The following is a 22,084-nucleotide window of genomic DNA, read 5'->3' as shown; positions in this document are numbered from 1 at the left end:
CCCTAGCAGTACCAGCTGAACTCGGTTGAGTCCCTGATTAGGCTGAAGGAACATAGAGAGTAGAGGTCCCCTTTTTGTTTTGTTTCATTTTTGGTGTCGGCTACCCCCCAAAATTGGGGGAAGTGCCTTGGTATATGGATGGATGGACCCTTCCTTTAGTGTTCACTGTGGCAATGAACTTTTTATCAACCACTTTTATGGTTTCTCATTCTTTTTTAATAGTGTCTATACCATGTTACATAGATGTTACATAGATATCTTCATACTTTATTTGATTGTCTCATGCCTTTGCCATGAAACTTCATTTTGTCCTGTTTAAAAAGATATTTTCTTTTCCCATGTGTTTGTCTCATAATAGATTCTTTGGTAGCTACTACTGTATATTTACCCATAATTGTATAAGCATTTTAAACAGATTAAGCATAGTTTCATATACTCAAACCTTACATCATATTCAGCATTGATTAAATAAGATACTACTAAATAAAGTTAATAGCTTCCATTGGAACATTTATAAATATAAAATGCAGAAGTATTTATTTTTCTTTATTGATGAATTTTTCTATAATACTCAAGTCTGTAAATAGGCATTATAGAGAATCGACAATAATTTACTAAGCATATTTTTTTATAAAAAGAAAAGACATGGCAAAATGTCCTCTGTCAGGAATGTTGCTAACTTTGTAATAGCAATAAAAACAAAACAATGAAGCACAAACACTACCAACCATTAGAAAAAAAAACCTAATAAAATCCTGGTTTTCCTTAGCAAATAAGTGCAAAGTCTCATAAAATGAGACAGGCAATGTACATGACGTGATGCAGTCCATTCACAAAACTGCAATCACTGCTGTAGACTATAGCAATCTTCAGTAATACATGTAATTTGCAGATATCCATCCAAAATTTAAATGGAAGAACAAATATTCTATGGAATAACCCTTAATTACTTTGAATAATTATAAATCCCATAACAAAGACAGCTGTAGAAAGTTGCACAAATTTTCCACATTATTAAAGAGCTATTTTCTACCACCAGAGGCAAGTCTGTTAAATGTTTCCAAGAAGATTTTTTGTTTTCTCTAATGCCTCTTCTTTTTTCTTGTGCAGGGGCCCATCTGCCTCCATATACTGGGGCTTGCTCATCTTGCCAGCGACTAATTTCTCTACATTGGTCAGCTGCTGGTTCACACTATCCCGCAAAACCCTGAAAAAATCAATAATGTGATTAGGGTGTTATTAATAATTGTACTTTCAATAATTAATTTAATTGAGCCAAGGAAAAAATTCTAGAAAAACTGACAATACTTTGACATTCTTTCAAAGGTATACAGTGGTGTACATTCACCCATGCTCTAGAGCTTCTACACCCTCATAAAAATTAGACTGATATCAAAGCTCAGTCCTTCCTGGATTGCTTCTAAACAAACACTAAAAAGGAACCTCAAATGAGAGGAATATTGAACTGTCCTCTACTGTATAAAGTTGAACTAAGCTGGAGAGAGAGAAAAAAAAAAAAAAAAAAAAAAAAAACCAGCAGCAGATGGACAAAAAAAGGTACGTTAAAGTCCAATGCAAGATGACCACACTGAATATTTCCCTTTGCTTAGTACCTAATGTACAGTAAGAATAACAATACACCAAATAATGAAATACAAGGTCGAAGCATTTAGTGGTATTTCCAGACTAACAATTAAGCAACCAGTTGAAAATCTTAGCCAATGTTCTTTAACTTGCAAAGTACTCACTTATCCAACTTCTGCAGTTCTGAAACCTTATCAGCATATTCCACATTATCCTGACGAATCTTGATGGCCAGATCGTTGATCACCTGGGTCTCATCACGAATACTATTGAAAAGCTTTCTGGTGGCAGTCTGTAAGGAGATAAACAAGAGAGAATAATGAAATTCTTGAAACAATTTTGGTAATTTTTGTAGGTAGTAGGTTGGCTAGGGCAACAGCTACCCGTTGAGATACTACTGCTTGATAGTCGAGTCTTTACATTTTCTCCTCTGTCCTCATACACCTGACAATACTGAGATTACCAAACAATAATTCTTCACCCAAGAGGTTACTGCACGGTATTTATTCAGAGGCCACTTTCCTCTTGGTAAGGGTAGAAGGGACTCTTCAGCTATGGTAAGCAGCTCTTTTAGGACAAGGACACTCCAAAATCAAATCATTGTTGTCTAGTCTTGGGTAGTGCCATAGCCTCTGTACCATGGTCTTCCACTGTCTTGGGTTAGTGTTCTCTTGCTTAAGGGTACACTCTGGCACACTATTCTATCTTATTTCTCTTCCTGTTTTGATAAAGTTTTTATTGTTTACTATTATTATTACTTGATATTTATTTTGATGATGTTACTCTTCTTAAGCACAGTAACCAGAGTTTTTATAAAATACAATATACCCAAAATAATAGAAGTCAATGATAAGAATTGAAAAAAAAATGAAAATTATAAATATTTTATGAAAACCTCCGTACTCAAAAACAAAAATAACTTTCAAAATACTGAGGTGGCATTTAAAACACGTTGGGACAACAAACACATAAACCAGATACGTTACCTGTGACTGAACTATATCCTTTGAGCTCTTCAACTTCTGTAGCTCTTCTTCAAGCTTCTCGTAAAGCCGAGCGCGTTTGTCGTGGTGGGAGTGTACCAACTCGCAATGTGACGATACCCTCATTTTAGCTTCGGTGGCATCATCCTTACTTAAAGTCAAGTCAAGGCGTACGTACAAAATAACCTTTAGAAAATGAATAGAAATCATCCATTTATAATTAGAAAAATTAAATTTCTCCTTTTTCCAAAATAGGCCTTTACATTTTGATATATTTGTTTGAGATAATAACCAGTGACCTGGTTTAAAAAATATTTTAATAAAAAAAAGCTTGAGATTTCTCATATAAAAGATAACTTAGATAAAATCTATATAATGTATAGAAGATTTATCACCTAAAGAATAACTTGGATAATAAAAAGAAAGCATCTTGGAACATCCCTGTCAATAACGGCATTATATTATGTACACAACTACCAAACTGGTAACCACCACACAAGAATAATAAACAAAGCAGAACTTACCGAGATGAACAGAATAAAGAATGCAACGACCACAAGCAGTGGTTCCTGAAGCATGATGATAGCTGGAAACTTGTAATGAAGTGTAAAGTCTTGAATATGACTCTCTACAAGATTTTTCTTGGTAATTGTTACCACAGGTCGGCCTATGGTATCCAGGTATGTGAAATGTAAGGAGTCTGGCAACTGTTCGACGGGGTATGGTGTTCTGGAAGTGTAAAAAAAATACTTAATATTAAATAGATAACACAAATACTATACATTAAAAGTGGGCGATATCGCTCAAGAACAAATTATCAATAGCAGTGTTTAATTAGAAGAAAAAGGAAAATGGTGGAAATAGCAGTTCTCAAATACACCCAACTGAAGTTAGGCAAGAAATAAAGAGGAGCAATTGATGATAAATCAAATTTCCTAAAAGACTCTGGTACATGATACTTAAATGGCTACTGTAATTGATATTATCTTTAATAAGAAGACGTATACTAAAAGAATAACAGTACAAGAGCATACAAATTCAAAATCTTTACTTACTCGATTACAATGTTCCGAACCCCTTCTGGTAAAGTGACCCTCACTACCAGCTCGTCAACAATTACGTCATCAAAAACATGGTCGAGAATCCTCATTTTCAAAATGTAGTCATCACCTAATAGAAAAAAAAAAAATACATTTTTTTTTATTGAAAACATAGTCATATGATGCCAATACAGTACAAGTACAGGCAGAGTTACTGAAGTACAAATAAGGGAGACATTGTCTAATGCATGTAAAATTACCATTCGATAAAGTGCAAAATATTTAAAATAACAAATGTTGAGAGACTTATTATTCTTATTACTTGCTAAGCTACAACCCTAGTGTGAAAAGCAGGATACTATAAGACCAAGGGCTCCAACAGGGAAAAATAACCTAGTGAGGAAAGGAAATAAGGAATAGCTACTAGAGAAGTTTAAAAACAACAACATTAAAATAAATCTTTCATATATAAAACTGAAAACTTGAAAATAAAAAGAGGATAAAAACTTCAAAATAAAAAGAGGAAGACAAACAAAATGAAATAGTACATCCAGTAATTTCCAGGAATTTTATCATCACAATTTACATGTATACTTTTATTTACAAAATACATTATGTATGGTAGAGTACTGATTAATAGGATTAAGGATAAAACAGAGAATGCAATCTTGGAAGTACAGGGTGGTTTTAGAAGAGGTAGGGGTTGTATGAATCAGATTTTTACAGTTAGGCAGATATGCGAGAAATATTTAGCAAAAGGTAAGGAGGTGTATGTTGCGTTTATGGATCTGGAGAAAGCATATGATAGAGTTGATAGGGAAGCAATGTGGGATGTGATGAGGTTATATGGAGTTGGTGGAAGGTTGTTGCAAGCAGTGAAAAGTTTATACAAAGGTAGTAAAGCATGTGTTAGAATAGGAAATGAAGTGAGTGATTGGTTTCCGGTGAGAGTGGGGCTGAGACAGGGATGTGTGATGTCGCCGTGGTTGTTTAACTTGTATGTTGATGGAGTGGTGAGAGGTGAATGCTCGAGTGCTTGGACGAGGATTAAAACTGGTAGGCGAGAATGACCATGAATGGGAGGTAAATCAGTTGCTGTTTGCGGATGATACTGTACTGGTAGCAGACACAGAAGAGAAGCTTGACCGACTAGTGACAGAATTTGGAAGGGTGTGTGAGAGAAGGAAGTTGAGAGTTAATGTGGGTAAGAGTAAGGTTATGAGATGTACGAGAAGGGAAGGTGGTGCAAGGTTGAATGTCATGTTGAATGGAGAGTTACTTGAGGAGGTGGATCAGTTTAAGTACTTGGGGTCTATTGTTGCAGCAAATGGTGGAGTGGAAGCAGATGTACGTCAGAGAGTGAATGAAGGTTGCAAAGTTTTGGGGGCAGTTAAGGGAGTAGTAAAAAATAGAGGGTTGGGCATGAATGTAAAGAGAGTTCTATATGAGAAAGTGATTGTACCAACTGTGATGTATGGATCGGAGTCGTGGGGAATGAAAGTGATGGAGAGACAGAAATTGAATGTGTTTGAGATGAAGTGTCTGAGAAGTATGGCTGGTGTATCTCGAGTAGATAGGGTTAGGAACGAAGTGGTGAGAGAGAGAACGGGTGTAAGAAATGAGTTAGCGGCTAGAGTGGATATGAATGTGTTGAGGTGGTTTGGCCATGTTGAGAGAATGGAAAATGGTTGTCTGCTAAAGAAGGTGATGAATGCAAGAGTTGAGGGGAGAAGTACAAGAGGAAGGCCGAGGTTTGGGTGGATGGATGGTGTGAAGAAAGCTCTGGGTGATAGGAGGATAGATGTGAGAGAGGCAAGAGAGCGTGCTAGAAATAGGAATGAATGGCGAGCGATTGTGACGCAGTTCCAGTAGGCCCTGCTGCTTCCTCCGGGGCCTTAGATGACCGCGGAGGTAGCAGCAGTAGGGGAGTCAGCATTATGAAGCTTCATCTTTGGTGGAAATGTGGGAGGTTGGGCTGTGGCACCCTAGCAGTACCAGCTGAACTTGGTTGAGTCCTTGATTAGGCTGAAGGAACATAGAGAGTAGAGGTCCCCTTTTTGTTTTGTTTCATTGTTGGTGTCGGCTACCCCCCAAAATTGGGGGAAGTGCCTTGGTATATAGATAGATAGACATTATGTAAAACCATATAGCAGTGAAAAGGAAATTGATTCAGACATACTTTTAATCCTTTGGTGCCAATACTTTTAATGATAAAATTAGTTGACATCCTCAAAATTGGCCTAGGGAAACAGATTTTTAGTAGGTGTGATTGAAAGGGTTAAAGAACTACAGTAATGGAAAGCTTATTTAAACGACATTGGAAATGAATGGATAACGACCAATACACTAATGAACATATCTAAGATTGTAAGGTAATAGCAATTAAAACAATTCAATAAGGATCTGATAAATAACTTTGTCATAAATATCTTGGCTCTTTTGAACACCAGCCCCCCTGACACTTTTTTTGGGGACATTTTCCTCAAGTCATGTTACCATAAAACCTACAGGACATAACATTTTACCACTATTTCTATTGCATAGCTGAATAAATTTCTTATCAATTGAAGTACAAGTTTACATTTTGCAAAATTTTCTTATGTGCAAATATGAGGTAAATCCTGGTAATAATAGGACTTAAAATGTCTAATGGTACCAAAAGGAGTAGAAATATCAGGTTATAGAATACACCCAATGGCATTCAAAAGGTGAACATTAATAGGTTCTATGCAAATGCTTTCAACATAATTCCAACTTACCTGACGTGTACAAATACTCGTAAGATGGGACGTTGTAGCCAATTTTGTAATGGGTTTTCCACCCTCCAAACAATGGGAATCGTGGCCTTAAATCTAACTCCACAGCATCGTCAAGGACACGCATGTGTGAAGTTGAGATGTTGCCAATCTCATCACGGTAATACAAGTCCTTGGCTGATGCAGGCAAGACAGTCTTAAAAGATCTGAAACAAAATTGGATCGTATGTATAAGAACAGAGGAAGCTGTATGACGATGATGTCATGTCTGACGAATTTAAGGAAGTGATGGTAGAAAAGTTTACAAGGAGAAAGAGAAGAATGAAAAGGAGAGAACTCTAACTGGAAAGAAAGCAAATGAAATGTGACCATTACATTAAATATGACTCAAAATTTCACATTTGCCAAGACAAATGATCAGAAAGTGCTGAACCCCATTCCATAGCATACAGTGAAGCAATGAATGGACCAAAAGATTATATATGACACAAGACTTAAAAAAAATATTAGAACTATTCCACAGGACCTACATTCTCTCAGAAAGCCCCTTGCACATACTGTACAACTTACTTGATGCTAGAATAGCTGTTATGTTCTCTCTGGAAGTCATATCTTGAGAAAGAACCTTTGAGTTTAGCACCAGTATGAAGGACATCAATGGTCTCTTCAACTGCGATGTTACCCCAGTGTGAAACCTCAATAACACGTTCTAGTCTTGTGACAGTGAGGAAGGGTGCATTATTTTCATAATGAATACTCATGGGATCCTGAAATCATTAAAAAAATAAACTACAGAGGTCAAAGAATTTAAGATACATAAGGTCCTCAACTTACTAACATTCACTGATACAAACAAATCTAACTGAAATAATAAATCTCGGATATTGTATCTAAAGTTTACATACTGTAATATGATAAAAAGAAATATTGTAATAAAATATTATATCATTTAATGCAGTAAGCAAAACAACATTTGCAATAACCTGATATATATTTCATATGAAACAGGACTATTTGTTGACTTTTGTAGCTGAAAATCAAAGGCATGGGAGTTAGGTTAGGCCTACCCTAGGCCAAAATGTAACGATATTTAACTTACAAACCGCTTCTCGGAACCTATTAAGTTTGTAATTTGTAAGTTCTCATTTCTTTTTACAGCACAAATATCGAACAGAAATCCAAATAAATAACACTTACCACAGAAAAAGCTGCAACTCCTTCGTAAGGGCCGTAAGTGATGGATGTATCCGTGTGGGAAGTTGGTTTGAGGCGAGAGTAATTTTCTATGTTTGGTGATGAGAGCGTCACAGTGGTTGTCTGGGAAGTGGTAGCGTATGGTGTGAGCACATAGTGATTGCCTTTGTATCTTACTAATTGTTTTTCTCCCTGCTGTATCAAAGCTGGGTAAGCTTCCAGTAGGTGGGTTAAAAGAAGTTCCACCTCAACCTGAAATTTAAAAATACTGGTAAACAGAAGCAAAGTAGTAAGATCCAATATAGATATGAATATTGCTTGTCACATATGGTCATTTAATAAATTTGAAGGAAAACTAGATATAAAGCTCAGAAAAAATGAAACATTACTTAGAAGAGCAGAATATAACATTTTACTAAATAGACTCCATTATTTACATGTTTAAATTTTTTTTTTTTTTAACAAAAATTTATTGAAAACGTACATTGACTGTCTTGCCTGGCTGAAGTGCATCTTTCAATTCCACCTTGTAGAAAAATACATCTTGGAATTCTTGTACTTTGGTTTCTGCAAACTTGAGACTGGAACCACTGGTCTGAAAATTATTAATGCTATACATTATCTTAAGTCAAAATTACTGTAATATTACCTTAACCAATTGTACAGTCTATGCCTACAACATAGTGTAATTTCCTTTAAGCACTGGCAACACATAATAATCCACCAAAAATATCTCTTAAGAATTACCTAATGTCAACCCTTAGTAGTTTTTAAATAATTTAAAGTTTGCTAATCTTGTTTTTTCTCCCTCTTTCTCAGTCTTCTTCACTATATGAACCTTAAAAAAATTGAAATCTCCTTATTATACCTTTCACCCCCAATGGACGTACCGGTACGTTCTTGCAAACCACTGTTTTTTACATGTTTTTGCATATTTTTTTATAACTTTGAGAAACTTCAGGCATTTTCCAAAAGAATGAGATCAACCTGACCTTTCTATGACAAAAATTAAGGCTGTTAGAGCAATTTAAAAAAAATATACTGTAAAGCAAAATGTGCTCAAAATTTAACCTTACCTAGGGGGTACAAGGGTTAAATTTCCCCCCAATCACCAAACTTTTTTTTTTTTCCCCGAATTACTTTACAGTATAAACAATGGGAATGCTTATTGAGGTAGTATCATGGCTAATATGATCATGACACGCACATGAAAGGCCAGGTCCAGACGTTATGCCAACAGGACCGTCACTGTGTAAAAGGAAACCCTCTCTACTTGATGTTCTACTTTCACTTCATCTTCCTATCGTTATAAGGTCCCTTCTATCAATCCCTCATTGGGCATATCCAAAGAGCTTTTCTTATTTGTCAACTACAGACTTAAACGAAATCTTTGAGTTAATCTTTTTTTTCTAATACTGTAAATACAGTACTAACTTATGAACCAGTCAGCCATTTCATATAACTGGAAAATTTGTTGTAATTTATTTTTTCCAACTTTTATATAAAATTTGTTTGTGAGTCTCCCTCCAGCATACGTAACCTTCTTCATCTTCTGTACAATTGTATTGGCATTATGCTTATAGCATATGAACATAAAATATACTGAATATCTATATGCCCCCTGTGGCCGCAGGGGCATAAAAACAAGAATAGTGCCAACGTTATCCCTGCGTGCCGTAAGAGGCGACTAAAAGGGACGGGACGAGGGGGCTAGGAACCTCCTCTCCTGTATCTACATCCTGTGAGACATCGACAAAGAGATGGAGCTGGGGTGAGAGTGACTGCTCCCCGCACTCTAGTTTTGGGGTGTTTGAATGTGCGTGGATGTAGTACGATAGAGAGTAAAAGATGTGAAATTGGAAGTATGTTTAGAAATAGAAGGATGGATGTATTAGCCTTGTGTGAGACGAAGATAAAAGGAAAGGGTGAAGTGATGTTTGGTGAAATGTCTGGTAGAGTGTCTGGGATCGAAAGGGGAAGAGCGAGAGAGGGTGTGGCTTTATTGCTGAGTGAATGGATGACAGGTAAAGTAGTGGAATGGAAGGAGATATCATCTAGGTTAATGTGAATAAGGGTTAGGTTGGGTAGGGAATGTTGGGCGTTTGTCAGTGCGTATGGGCCAGGTAGTGAGAAAAGTGAAGAAGAGCGGAATGAGTTCTAGAATGAATTAACTAGGTGTGTAGAAGGACTGGTTAGAAGGAATTATGTAGTTGTCAAGGGTGACTTAAATACTTGAGTGGGCGCTGGAGAGGTAGAAGGTGTCATTGGGAAGTATGGCATACCAGGTGAAAATGAGAGTGGTGAGAGACTGGTAGATATGTGTGTTGAGCAAGAGATGGTGATAAGTAATAGCTTTTTCAAAAAGAAAGATAAAAATAAGTACAGTATACATGGGTAAGAGTGGCAAATGGAAGAGTAGTAGAAAGGGCATTAATGGATTGTATTGATAACTAAAAGAATGTTTGGAAGATTGAAAGACATGCACGTGTTTAGGGGTATGGCTAACGGTATGTCTGATAATTTTTTGGTGGAAGGAAAGTTAGTTGCAGCAAAAGAATGGGGGAATAGGGCAGGTGGATGTAAAAGGGAGCTAGTGAGGGTTGAAGAGCTAATAAAACCGGGGGTAAAAAGTAAATATCAGGAAAGGTTGAAAATGATATATGATGAAGTGAAAGCAAGAGAAACTGGCAATTTAGAGGAGTGGAAGTTAGTAAAAGAAAATTTTGTTGGGATTGCAAGTGATGTGTGTGGAAAGAAGGTTGTTGGAGGCAGCATGAGGAAGGGCAGTGAATGGTGGAATGAAGGAGTGAAGGTAAAGTGGAAGAGAAAAAGAGGGCTTTTGAAGAATGGCTGCAGAGTAATAGTATAGAAAAGTATGAAAAGTATAAAGAGAAAAATGTAGAAGTAAAGCGCAAGGTACGTGAGGCAAAGAGGGCAGCTGACCTGAGGTTGGGTCAGGGATTAGGTCATTCATATGAAGAGAATAATTAGTTTTGGAAAGAAGTGAAGAGAGTAAGGAAGGCTGGCTCAAGAATGCAAGAGACAGTGAAAGATGGAAATGGAAGGTTGTTAAAAGGAGAGGAGGCAAGGAAAAGATGGGTGGAATATTTTGAAAGTTTACTGAACGAGGATAAAAAGGAGGCAGATATAATTGCTGTTGCAGGTGTTGAGGTGCCAGTGATGGGGGTTGAGAATGAGAGAGAGATTACAATAGATACTCCTTTTCCTACTAGGACTGTAGCATGGCTAGTAATAATAATTGATTAGAATGAGAGCACCATTTTCCTTTTCTAAGTAAATTTTTTACTTTTTGTGAGACAGACAAAGTTACTGGGCCTGCGTTTATTGGATTAACTTTTTTCAGCTATTCAGTTCTTTGTATGATGTAATCATAACCTGGCATTTTTCTTTTTAGCCAATAAGGAGCTTCCAAATGTGTCTGCACAAGTTCCCGGATGTTGTTTTACAGAAGCCATTTTTTTTAACCTTTGCTTTGGTTCCAGTATGACAACAGTGCTTGTTTCCCTTATAAAATGTAGTTGGTAATTGTTTACAACACCACGCTCTCCATTTACTAAAAAATAATGCAATCCTGCAGTTCTCATCTTCTTGCACAGTAATTAGAAGGTTATTTAAATCCTGAGAAAGCAATAAGTAGCAAGATATGTTGAGGATGGGGGTTATAAAATGAAAATAGCTCGGGTTCCTCACCAAACGACTTGGAACTGACATGTCAACATAGTCAACCAAACAGAATTCGTGATGCCAGCGTTCATTTGATATACTGTATATTCAAAATATACTTAATTGAAAATGGATTAATTACTCAAAAGTGTCCATAAAATATGCAATTTACAAATAGTGACACTTTTGAGTTATAACTCAATGTTCAATTGAGTATATTTTGAATATATAGTACTGTATATCAAATGTACTCTGGCATCACGAATTCTGTTTGGTTGACTATGTTGACGATATCAGTTCCTGGTCGTTCAGAGAGGAAACCACGCTATTTTCTTTTTCTAAACCCTTCCCCCTTCCTCAACATATCTTGCTAATTATTGCTTTCCCAGAATTTAAATAACCATCTAATTACTGTGCAAGAAGATGAGAACTGCAGGATTGCATTATTTTGGAGTAAATGGAGAGCGTGCTGTAGTAAACTATTACCATGCAGTTTTCCAATCATGACTTCGGAAATTCTAAAATGCCTAAATTTGTAGAATATAGTTTACCTCAATTACTTGCACTAGAATAGTCTGTGTAGAACATAGGGTTACCAGGTCTGATGCTCGCATAGAAAACGACAATCCAGGTATGTTGGTTAATGAACCAACGCTAATTATTCACTTAATGGTCTTCGCTCCACCATGCCTCACTTCATTTGCAATTAAACATTAATCAATTGCTCATCTGTTCTAGCAAACTCTACTTGTTCACTCCACCATGCCTCACTTCATTTGCAATTAAACATTAATCAATTGCTCATCTGTTTTAGCAAACGCTACTTGTTGCGCTATGCACGTTAGCCAAGTATTTTGGAGGATAATAAATCAGTAACCCAACCACATACACACTACCCCAAAGTACCAATAAATACACCAGCAACACTAATCCTTCTTCAAGAATTTTGTGACAAAGTATATCTTTACCCAAATTTCAATTACTAACCTGGTCTGCCTCCAAATACTGTACAAAGGTTTCCCAAGTACAATAAATACACCAGGAACAATTCTTAGTTTCATTAGGAATATTGTATTAGTGATTATTTACCATAATTCTGAAGCCTACTTCCACCCCAGTTAGTTACAATTGTAGTTCAGTGTGTGAGAATCTACTTTTTACACAGATTACCCACCAACGTAGCAAGGTGAATGCAACCTTATTTTCATGGGTACCCAAAGCCCTGATCACTTACCGGTTTTGAGATACCAAACGTGGGGGTTTTATTATAATTCCAGGGCATTTTCTATAAAAACCAAACCAATAGCTTTTACCTATAAGAAAATAAAGTTTTCTTCGAAAATGATGTTCGTTTCTTGGGGCTAAAAAATTCCGGGATATACCCTAATATATCAGTCGATAAGGGGGGCCACAGTGGGAACCGGGTGTTTAGGATGGGGAAAATGATAAATAATGGTAAAACAAATCTTTTCTGTTCAATATATAACTTTCTGGGACGTATAATAAAACCATGAAAACTTGGCTTGGTCAAGAATACCGGTTTCCTACTATAACCGGTACCATACGGAAAAATATATTTTTAGGACAGCTCTGTTCCAATTTCCCTAATCATTAGTAGATAATACGCCTATAATACTTACCATTACGTTCATAAAAGCCAATGTATCCTTCTCCTCCTTGGTAATAGACAAAAGGAAAGATTTGACAGCTCCTGAACCCCCATTCTCCAAGGTGATTTTGTTGCTTATCTTCACGACTTGCGTCGATATATCAACCTTCCTTTCTATCTTTTTGTTGACGATATCCTTATTTATGTTGTCGTACGTCGCCGAAACACTTAGTATCACTAAGGCGAGGAGTACGGAAGGACCTAGTAAATTCATTATGAATGAAACGCGAACCACGACAGAGTTGTGTGGTTTGTTTTGGTCCTCCCCAAATGAAAGATTTTATTCGCCGGTCGACGACCAACCAACGGCTGACAACATACAGTAACGTTCATTTAAACTATTAGCAGCAGTTTGGAACTGTTGTGTATGATACAAAAATAATATCCAGAACATTATAACCCAGTTGATTTAACATATTATAGTATATGTTTAGAAAAATTATAGATTAAATCCATAAATAATTATATTTATAATTAATATATTTTTTACAATATAAAATTTTAGGATATTTACCCAGTTGGATGTCACAAGCAATCTCCTTTGCTCACGAGCTGATCACATCCAATTCCCCATAATGTGATTTGCGTTTGATGTGGCAAATTATTTCTTTATTGGTATCTATTTGGTAATTTCATGTTTAATTTCCATAATTCAATGTATTGGCTGTATTCCAGCTGAACATCTATGGTTGCTATGGTAACGAGAGAGACGTGGAATGCCATGTGTCAGCTCTTCTTTAGTTGCTGCACGAAAACTGTATATGCAAGAACCAGGGACTAATAACTTGAATATATGGAAGATTGGTAAATTCATGAATTTACCAATCTTTAATATTCAAATTATCAGTTCCTGGCTCTTAACCGCCCACTCTACAAAATAGGTTTGCGGCAACTCTATCACTTAATAAATGGGTGCAACCTTTCAGAGCTGATACATATTACTGCAATAAAGCTTTCATTCCTGTACTCTAAACAACATTCTAAATGAAAATCTTAATTCTTTATTTTACCCCTTTCTACCTTGAAATCAATTTGGATAATACCTTATTATCAGTTTTGGCAACCTATTGTGGAATGTATGGCATTTTTACATTCATCTTTTAGATGCATTGTCTGAGATTTTGCAACATACCTACGACTATATCTTGTTCCTTTAGGCCTATTATTATTATTATTATTATTATTATTATTATTATTATTATTATTATTATTATTATTATTATTATTATTTGGAAAGGGAGGATGGTATAAGCTCAGAGGCTCCAACGTGGGGAAAATAGCCTAGCGAGGAAAGGAAATAAATAAACTGCATGAAAAGTAATAAATGATTAGTTTGAAATATTTGAAAATCTGTTAATACGTTAAAATAGATCTGTCACATATATACTATAGAAACTTGTGTCAGCCTATTCAACATAAAACCATTCGCTGCATGTTTAAACTTCCGAAGTTCCACTGATTCATCTGCCCGATTAGAAAGATCCGAAAATCAGTCATATTCTGCGTACAAATTTTCCTTCCATGTTCCACGATTTTCCAAAATATTATTTAGAATAAGTTGGCCTTGTGCCATCACACTTATCAGCTAATATCTTTCTTTGAATGTCTTCTCTGTTTATTTTATTGTTGCAGTTCACCTGAATATCCCCTATAAAGTTTTGTCGTATTTTCATTATATATTTTTTTTATCTCATTGGTGTTTTTTAGCATTGTTGAGAGCTCTGTCCATATTTGAATTGATTGTGTAATTATCTCAAACTAAAATTCATCAGTATCATAATTTTCTTCCATATTATTATTATTATTATTATTATTATTATTATTATTATTATTATTATTATTATTATTATTATTATTATTATTATTATTATTATTATTATTAGCATTGCCTCAGTTGTGTTAATTTTGTAGTTGAGTTTTATATTACTTGTATTTTGCTTCTTTTGTCAGTACTGCATTCTGCCAGTAATTTCTGTTAGTCCTCGGTAATGTGCTAATCTTGATATGTTTACTTTTAGCAAAATTATAGATTTTTATGCATTTTGCTCTCCACTACCGATGACTAACATGACAGTTACAGGAATAACGGAGTTTTATTAAAGGAAAAAAAATATGAAGAATAAAGAAGCTCAATTGTATATCAATGACCTGTCCGTGGATGACCCAACCGTTACATTGGAATGACAACGATGAGACTCACCAAAAGATTATCCTTCCATGTCCAACAGGGAGCTATTAAGACCCACCAGCTCCTCACTCTTAAGGATGGGGTTCAAGAGGATAATTTTGACGCTTTTTTTGAACGTGTATGGGCCCTTATAAGACTGAAACGCTCATGGCAAACGCCTCAGGCAATTAGCAAGCAGCCTTGGACTCACCAGACCCGGACTCTGAGCGGCAGAACAACCTGCCTGACTCCAAGCCCCGCTCAGACAACGTGTTTGCTTATTAACACACTCACCCAATTTCAAGGATTTTGAGTAGAATAGCGGCCTAATTGCGATGGAACCTGTCCAGGTGAGTGCCTCAGCTAATGGTAGACCAACATCTTCCTAGACCAGGTACAGACTGCTCACGAGGACCAATCAGTGACCAGCGACTGATATGACCAGCCATCCAAAACTTTGCCTGATGATGAGAGGAGACACTTGGTGCCCTCCCGTCGTAATGCTTAGCAGCCATACTTCATTGTGCTGGTCTTGACAAGTTTACTTTTAATAAAATTATAGATATTTTTCTATGTATTTTGCTCTCCCCTACCAATAACTAACATAGCACAGTTACTGGCAGAAGACAGGACTGACGAAAGAGGAAGAATACAAGCAATAGAATAATTCGGCTGAAAAATTAACGCTACTGAGGCAGCAATCATCTTTAATGAAACTTACCTAAGAAAGGGTCTTCTCCTAGTTGTATTATTATTATTATTATTATTATTATTATTATTATTATTATTATTATTATTATTATTATTATTATTATTATTATTGCGAGACAGTGAGTCACACTAGGTTTGCATGAAGTATAACTTTAACTGAAAGAGGAAGTTGGCCAGTCAGGTAGATAGAAATTAAAGGGGAAATATAATATACATCAGATATAAGTAAGGTTTAGCACTCTGTAGTGCCTTGTTCATGGCATATTGAATTGTCAGTCCCCAAATATTGAAGGCGCTATCTGAGGTAGACAGGTTAAGTAATCTGTTCATACTTCTTAACCAGGAGAATAAAAGACTTGATTTTTTTTCTCAGTATTTTATGTAAGTTCCTGTCAACTCTCCAAACTGGTTATATTTCATTTCAGTAAAGTACAGTACAGTAGTCTTATACGGAAGCCTCACTTCTAGAATGATATAAAAATAATATGGTGCACCTAGACATAGTCCTATTACTTTGGTTCTCCATCGTGTTCTCTATACTGAGCCGAGAACTAGACTCATATTGAGACGATAGCCTTAGAAAAATCTGTTTTTATTATAGAAAATGAGATTCGCTCATTGAGTTTTCAATTTCTTGCAGGAGGACTTTCCAAGGACTAAAATTTCGTGGGTGCGACAAAACTATTTTGGGTAATGGTAAGTATTTTTTAATATAGTTTATTATGTAACTTACCTTGTGATATTCTCTTTTAATTATTTCTATTTTGTATGAATAATTATGAAATTGAGATTTCAAATAAGTAAGGGTGCGATTGAAGGTAAATCAAAATACACAAATTATTCAAGATATCAAGGAAAGGTTAGACCAACTTAGCCTGAACATAGGCTTAAGTAGCTAGTATTCATAATAGTTTTCAGCATTATTTCTACGTTGGTTTATAAGACAATGCGAAGGGTCATAGGCCTACAGTAGACTTCGAATCGAGAAGGCAGAAATGTTTTTTTTTTTTACCTATGCTGTATTGCGGAATAAAGTCTTTTGAATAATTTATTAAAAGAAGAGTGGTATTAAAATGAATCATTAATTTACGAACTGAAATTTAAATATTAACAGTCCATTTGTAATGGATAACAATTTGAGAATTAATAATCAATCAATGCAATAATTAATCGCATATATTTCCATTCTTATGAGTCCTACTATTCCATTGTTCTAAAAACAGTAAAGATATAAAATGACTCCATAAACTTTTCTCACCAATAAAAACCTTTGTTATGCTAAACAGTAAGTACATATTATGCAGAGGTCGAAAAGATTGGCAATCCAGTGGCTTTACCAAGCCAGCTCTAGTGGAAAAAAAGAGAAAAATAATTTTTTTTTTGGAAAGTCTTGTTCTTTCACAAAATTAATAATAATGAGTTTACTAATTCGCAGACAGAATAGTTATCGAATACATTGATGATGATGATGATGATGATGATACATACATATATATATATATATATATATATATATATATATATATATATATATATATATATGTGTGTGTGTGTGTGTGTGTGTGTGTGTGTGTGTGTGTGTGTGTGTGTGGGTATCCATTCATTTGATTATCAATATTGTTATAGAAAGGTAAACATTAGGAGTAGAGAGAGAGAGAGAGAGAGAGAGAGAGAGAGAGAGAGAGAGAGAGAGAGAGAGAGAGAGAGAGTCCTTTGGATAACTTATATACGGTATTTGTAGAAAATATTTCATATATATATATATATATATATATATATATATATATATATATATATATATATGTATATATATATATACCGTATATATATATATATATATATATATATATATATATATATATATATATATATATATATATATGTATATATATATACCGTATATATATATATATATATATATATATATATATATATATATATATATATATATATATATATATATATATAAACCACAAGGAAAATAGGAACATACTAAGTGAATCCTGTCTGGTTTCGTCTCACAACATCGTCAAAAAGACTAAATCATTGATTGAAAATTTTTACAATATATTTAGTACAGTGAGAGCACGAACATACATACAAACATTTGTAGAACAAAACATCAAAGAAATCGACCGCCTTTATTTATGATACAACATTTCTAGGCCCTCGGAGAAGGTTTTAAGATTTAAAGGTTGCTCATGAATGGCAGAGGCAAGGCACAGTGACAATGCCAGGCTGACCATATATACTAATGATCAGCATCCAGGCCTCATCTCCACCCAAGCTAAGACAAGGAGGGCCAGGCAATGGCAAAATCTCATATCAGATGGCCATGTTTTTTTCATTTTTAGACTTTCAGATAGTTACCTACAGTATTTTTACAATAACTAATACGAGTTTATCTTGAATGAGTTTGCAGTCCTGAATGTATTGTTGATGAAGTAAATGAGATTAGGACTGTAGGCAAAAAATTAAAGTACCTTGAAATGTAGTATGTATAATTGGTTATACATATGTGGATATGTTTTAGTGCTTGTAGGTTGGATTATATATATATATATATATATATATATATATATATATATATATATATATATATATATATACACAAACACACACACACACACACACACACACACACACACACACACATATATATATATATATATATATATATATATATATATATATATATATATATATATATGTGTGTGTGTGTGTGTGTGTGTGTGTGTGTTTGTGTATGTATATACAGTATATATATATATATATATATATATATATATATATATATATATATATATATATACTGTATATATATATATATATATATATATATATATATATATATATATATATATATATATATATATTTATATATATACTGTATATATATATATATATATATATATATATATATATATATATATATATATATATATATATATATATGTATGTATATGTGTGTGTTTATTGGTATGTAAAGTATGTGTATGTGTGTGAATGTATATGCATGTATGTAGGTACATTTATATATGTGTATAGCATGTATACATATGTATGTAGATATGTACGTGGGAGTGCATGCATATTCTGTAGTATGTTGGCCAGGGTACCATCCGCCCGTTGACATACTACCGCTAGAGAGTTATGGGGTGTTTTGACTGGCCAGACGGCACTGCATTGGATCCTTCTCTCTGGTTACGGTTCATTTGCCTTTTGCCTACACATACACCGAATAGTCTGGCCTATTCTTTACAGATTCTCCTCTGCGCTATGTATTGAGATTACCAAACAATTCTTCTTCACCCAAGGGGTTACTGCACTGCAATTGATCACTGGCCACTTTCCTCTTGGTAAGGGTAGAAGAGACTCTTTAGCTATGGTAAGCAGCTCTACTAAGAGAAGGACACTCAAACTATTGTTCTTTATTCTTGGGTAGTGCCATAGCCTGTGTACCATGGTCTTCCACTGCCCTAGGTTAGAGCTCTCTTGCTTGAGGGTACACTCAAGCTCACTATTCTATCTTTTTTCTCTTCCTCTTTGTTTTTAAATTTTTTTATAGTTTATATAGGAGATATTTACTTTAATGTTTTTACTCTTCTTAAAATATTCTATTTTCCCTTTTCCTTTCTTCACTGGGCTATTTTCCCTGTTGGAGCTCCTGGGCTTATAGCATCCTGCTTTCCCAACTAGGGTTGTAGCTTTGCAATTAATAATAATAATAATAATAATAATAATAATAATAATAATAATGCTGTATGTGTATGCATTCATGTAAGTATATGTTTCTGGATATACATGGATATGAAGCTTCATTTAATATAAACTCGCATTACTATTAAGAAATAGCAGGTAACTATCTGAAGGTCTAAAAGAGGAAGACACTACTGGTCATCTGACATGACCCTATCTGTAGCATAGTTTTCTCTATGGCTATTATCAAAGAAGGTGTTTTTGGAAGATCTTGATGCATGGTATAATACAGTGGTTCCCAAACTATCTTACCTGACGCCCCCTTTTTGCTTCCAGCAGACTCGTACGTCCCCACCCCTCTTTTTTTTATATGAAATGATTCTTACATTTATTTCTTAGCATTGTACAGGAAAATAGATTTCTGTTTGTATTACATTTTAATAATGAAAGCCACTCAAACAAATAATAGTACATTCCAGTAACTAAAAACGAAACATTTGGTTCAAAGTGAGCGAAAAAAGTGTGAATATTAGCAAATTTTATTATTTTATTAAACAAGTAATTTCAAGCAGATGACTTCACGCCCCCCTTGTATCGTCCTCACGCCCCCCTTGTATCGTCCTCACGCCCCCCTTGTATCGTCCTCACGCCCCCCAGTTTGGGAACCACTGGTCTAATAGAATTCCTGGCTACTTTAATTTCTTGCTTACATTCCTAATCTCATTTACCTCAACAGCAATATATTCAGGACTGCAAACTCATTTAAGATAAACTTATTAGCATAAAGATATTGTAGGTAACTATCTGAAGAAGGTCTAGGAAAAAAATGGCCATGTGATATGAGACCTTGCCATTGCCTGGCCCTCCTGGTCTTAGTTTGGGTGGATAGCAGGCTTGGGTGCTAATCATGTGTGTATGGTCAGTCTGTAGGACATTTTCCTACTAACTAGGGCACTGTCACTGTCCCTTGCCTCTGCCATTCATGAGAAACCTTTAAACCTTAAACTGGCCTAGTAAAACCTCCTTCCACGAGGGCTTAGACGTGTTGTGTCATAAATAAAGACGGTCGATTTCTCTGATGTTTTGTTCTACAAAGGTTTGTAAGCATGCTCTTGCTCTCACTGTGCCATGTATGTTGTGAAATTTCCAATTAACGAATAAGTCCTCCTGACGATGTAATAAGACGAAACCAGTCAGGATTCATTCAGTATTTTTATTTTTCTTTCTTATGGTTATTACATCTAAGCATTGTGTTTTTGTGAATTTATATATATATATAAAACTTTTCTTTAGAGGCTGTGGCTCAAGAGGTTAACCTGTTAACTTTCTGGTTTTCAGAAGCTATTTAAGATGGCTTTGCTTAACCCATAAGCTTCCATCTGACTTCGACCAACCCCAGACATATGGAAAATTGAGAATATCTATTTCAAAATAACCGATGGTGTTATCAATCAAGTGCTCTAAAATATATGTTTTTTTTATATATATAGTATTGGGGAGCTTCTAGAATTTCTACCACTGTAAAAATATGATGATCAGTATAGTAATCCTTATAGAAATTTCAATAACTCCTTACACTAAGTTTGTATTCCATCTTGCTACGTTTTCTAGTTTAAAATTGCTTTTGTTTATTCTGCACTGGAAGCAATGACAGTTTTAATTGATGTTAATTATTCAGGTAACTATCTACCATGACATTTCTCCCAATTTTTGGAGGTAGCTGACATAAAAAAGGATGATTTTTCTTCTCATCGTTTAGATATATTATACTCCAAAGGTGCTTTACTGGTAAAGTTTCAACAAGTCTGGAAAAGCCTAATTTATCAGTGTCTTTTTTCTTTCGTCCGACCCTGCATCACTCTGAATACCTTGACAATGTCCTCTGACAGAAAGGACTTATAGCTTAACGCCAGAACTTCCATGAAGCAGGTGTCGATCAGATTAGTCAGCTGGTCTATATGAATGTTCCTACTGACGTACAAGTCCAGAAACTCGGCCAGGTCCCAGAAGTATCTCTCGGCTCTATCAGGATAAAGTCTCTCTACAGTCACAGTGAATGTCTTGATCAATTGGATGACGTGGGGCTGCCAGATCTTTTTCACCAGTCGTACTATGTCCTCTTCGCTTGCCTTGGCTCGCGATGCATGGGCCAGAGCCTTAACACCCAGGAAGAGCTCGTCGTCGGATATGACATCTTGGGAGAGGAGGCCGTCGAAATCGTTACCCAGCAGCATGTAGAGAGTTTCTTCCGAAGATAGGATCAAAAGGCCACTGAGAGGCACCACCCAGTTCGGGTGTTTTTTGGTACCTCCTTGACTGGTGGATCTGTGTTTGTTGATGTCTGGAAGTGAATTGCTATAACTGGAGGATGATTCCTTTTGCTTCTCTTGAGATCTGGGCGTTGGAGTAGACGTCAAGTAGGGAGATTTGACGGGTATCTCTGGAAGTAGATATCCTTGTCTGCTGGAATCCTTTTCCGTCTCATGAGTGTACAAATAACCTCTTCCAGAGTTCGAGCCATCAGCAGCATTTCTGATACGCGAGCTTCTGTCTTTTGCTCCAATTGACCTTCTCTCTGAATCAGTTACCAGAACTTC

General features: G+C 35.3%; 2 protein-coding genes across 2 annotated transcripts in view; both read right to left on the bottom strand.

Moving 5' to 3' along the window:
- Nucleotides 1–1,018: 1,018 nt before the first annotated feature.
- LOC137630542 (dolichyl-diphosphooligosaccharide--protein glycosyltransferase subunit 1) lies at nucleotides 1,019–13,223 on the bottom strand. The gene is made up of 10 exons (XM_068362059.1): nucleotides 12,882–13,223; nucleotides 8,042–8,152; nucleotides 7,561–7,809; nucleotides 6,934–7,130; nucleotides 6,367–6,569; nucleotides 3,623–3,737; nucleotides 3,092–3,296; nucleotides 2,571–2,753; nucleotides 1,749–1,876; nucleotides 1,019–1,207 (listed from the first exon to the last, which is right to left on the bottom strand). Exons 1-10 carry the CDS (start codon nucleotides 13,122–13,124, stop codon nucleotides 1,051–1,053), a joined length of 1,791 nt encoding a protein of 596 aa, XP_068218160.1. The 5' UTR covers nucleotides 13,125–13,223; the 3' UTR covers nucleotides 1,019–1,050.
- A 7,942-nt stretch (nucleotides 13,224–21,165) lies between these two features.
- Nucleotides 21,166–22,084, bottom strand: part of LOC137630543 (micronuclear linker histone polyprotein-like) — a 3,238-nt gene continuing 2,319 nt past the window's right edge. Inside the window, exon 2 of the mRNA XM_068362060.1 lies at nucleotides 21,166–22,084. This exon is cut by the window's right edge and continues 830 nt beyond it. Within this exon, the coding sequence (XP_068218161.1) occupies nucleotides 21,311–22,084 (774 nt within the window). The 3' untranslated portion in view covers nucleotides 21,166–21,310.

This window comes from Palaemon carinicauda, chromosome 38, assembly GCF_036898095.1.
Source record: "Palaemon carinicauda isolate YSFRI2023 chromosome 38, ASM3689809v2, whole genome shotgun sequence".
NCBI classification, from domain to species: Eukaryota; Metazoa; Arthropoda; class Malacostraca; order Decapoda; family Palaemonidae; genus Palaemon; species Palaemon carinicauda.
This window is presented reverse-complemented; position numbering and strand designations above follow the sequence as displayed.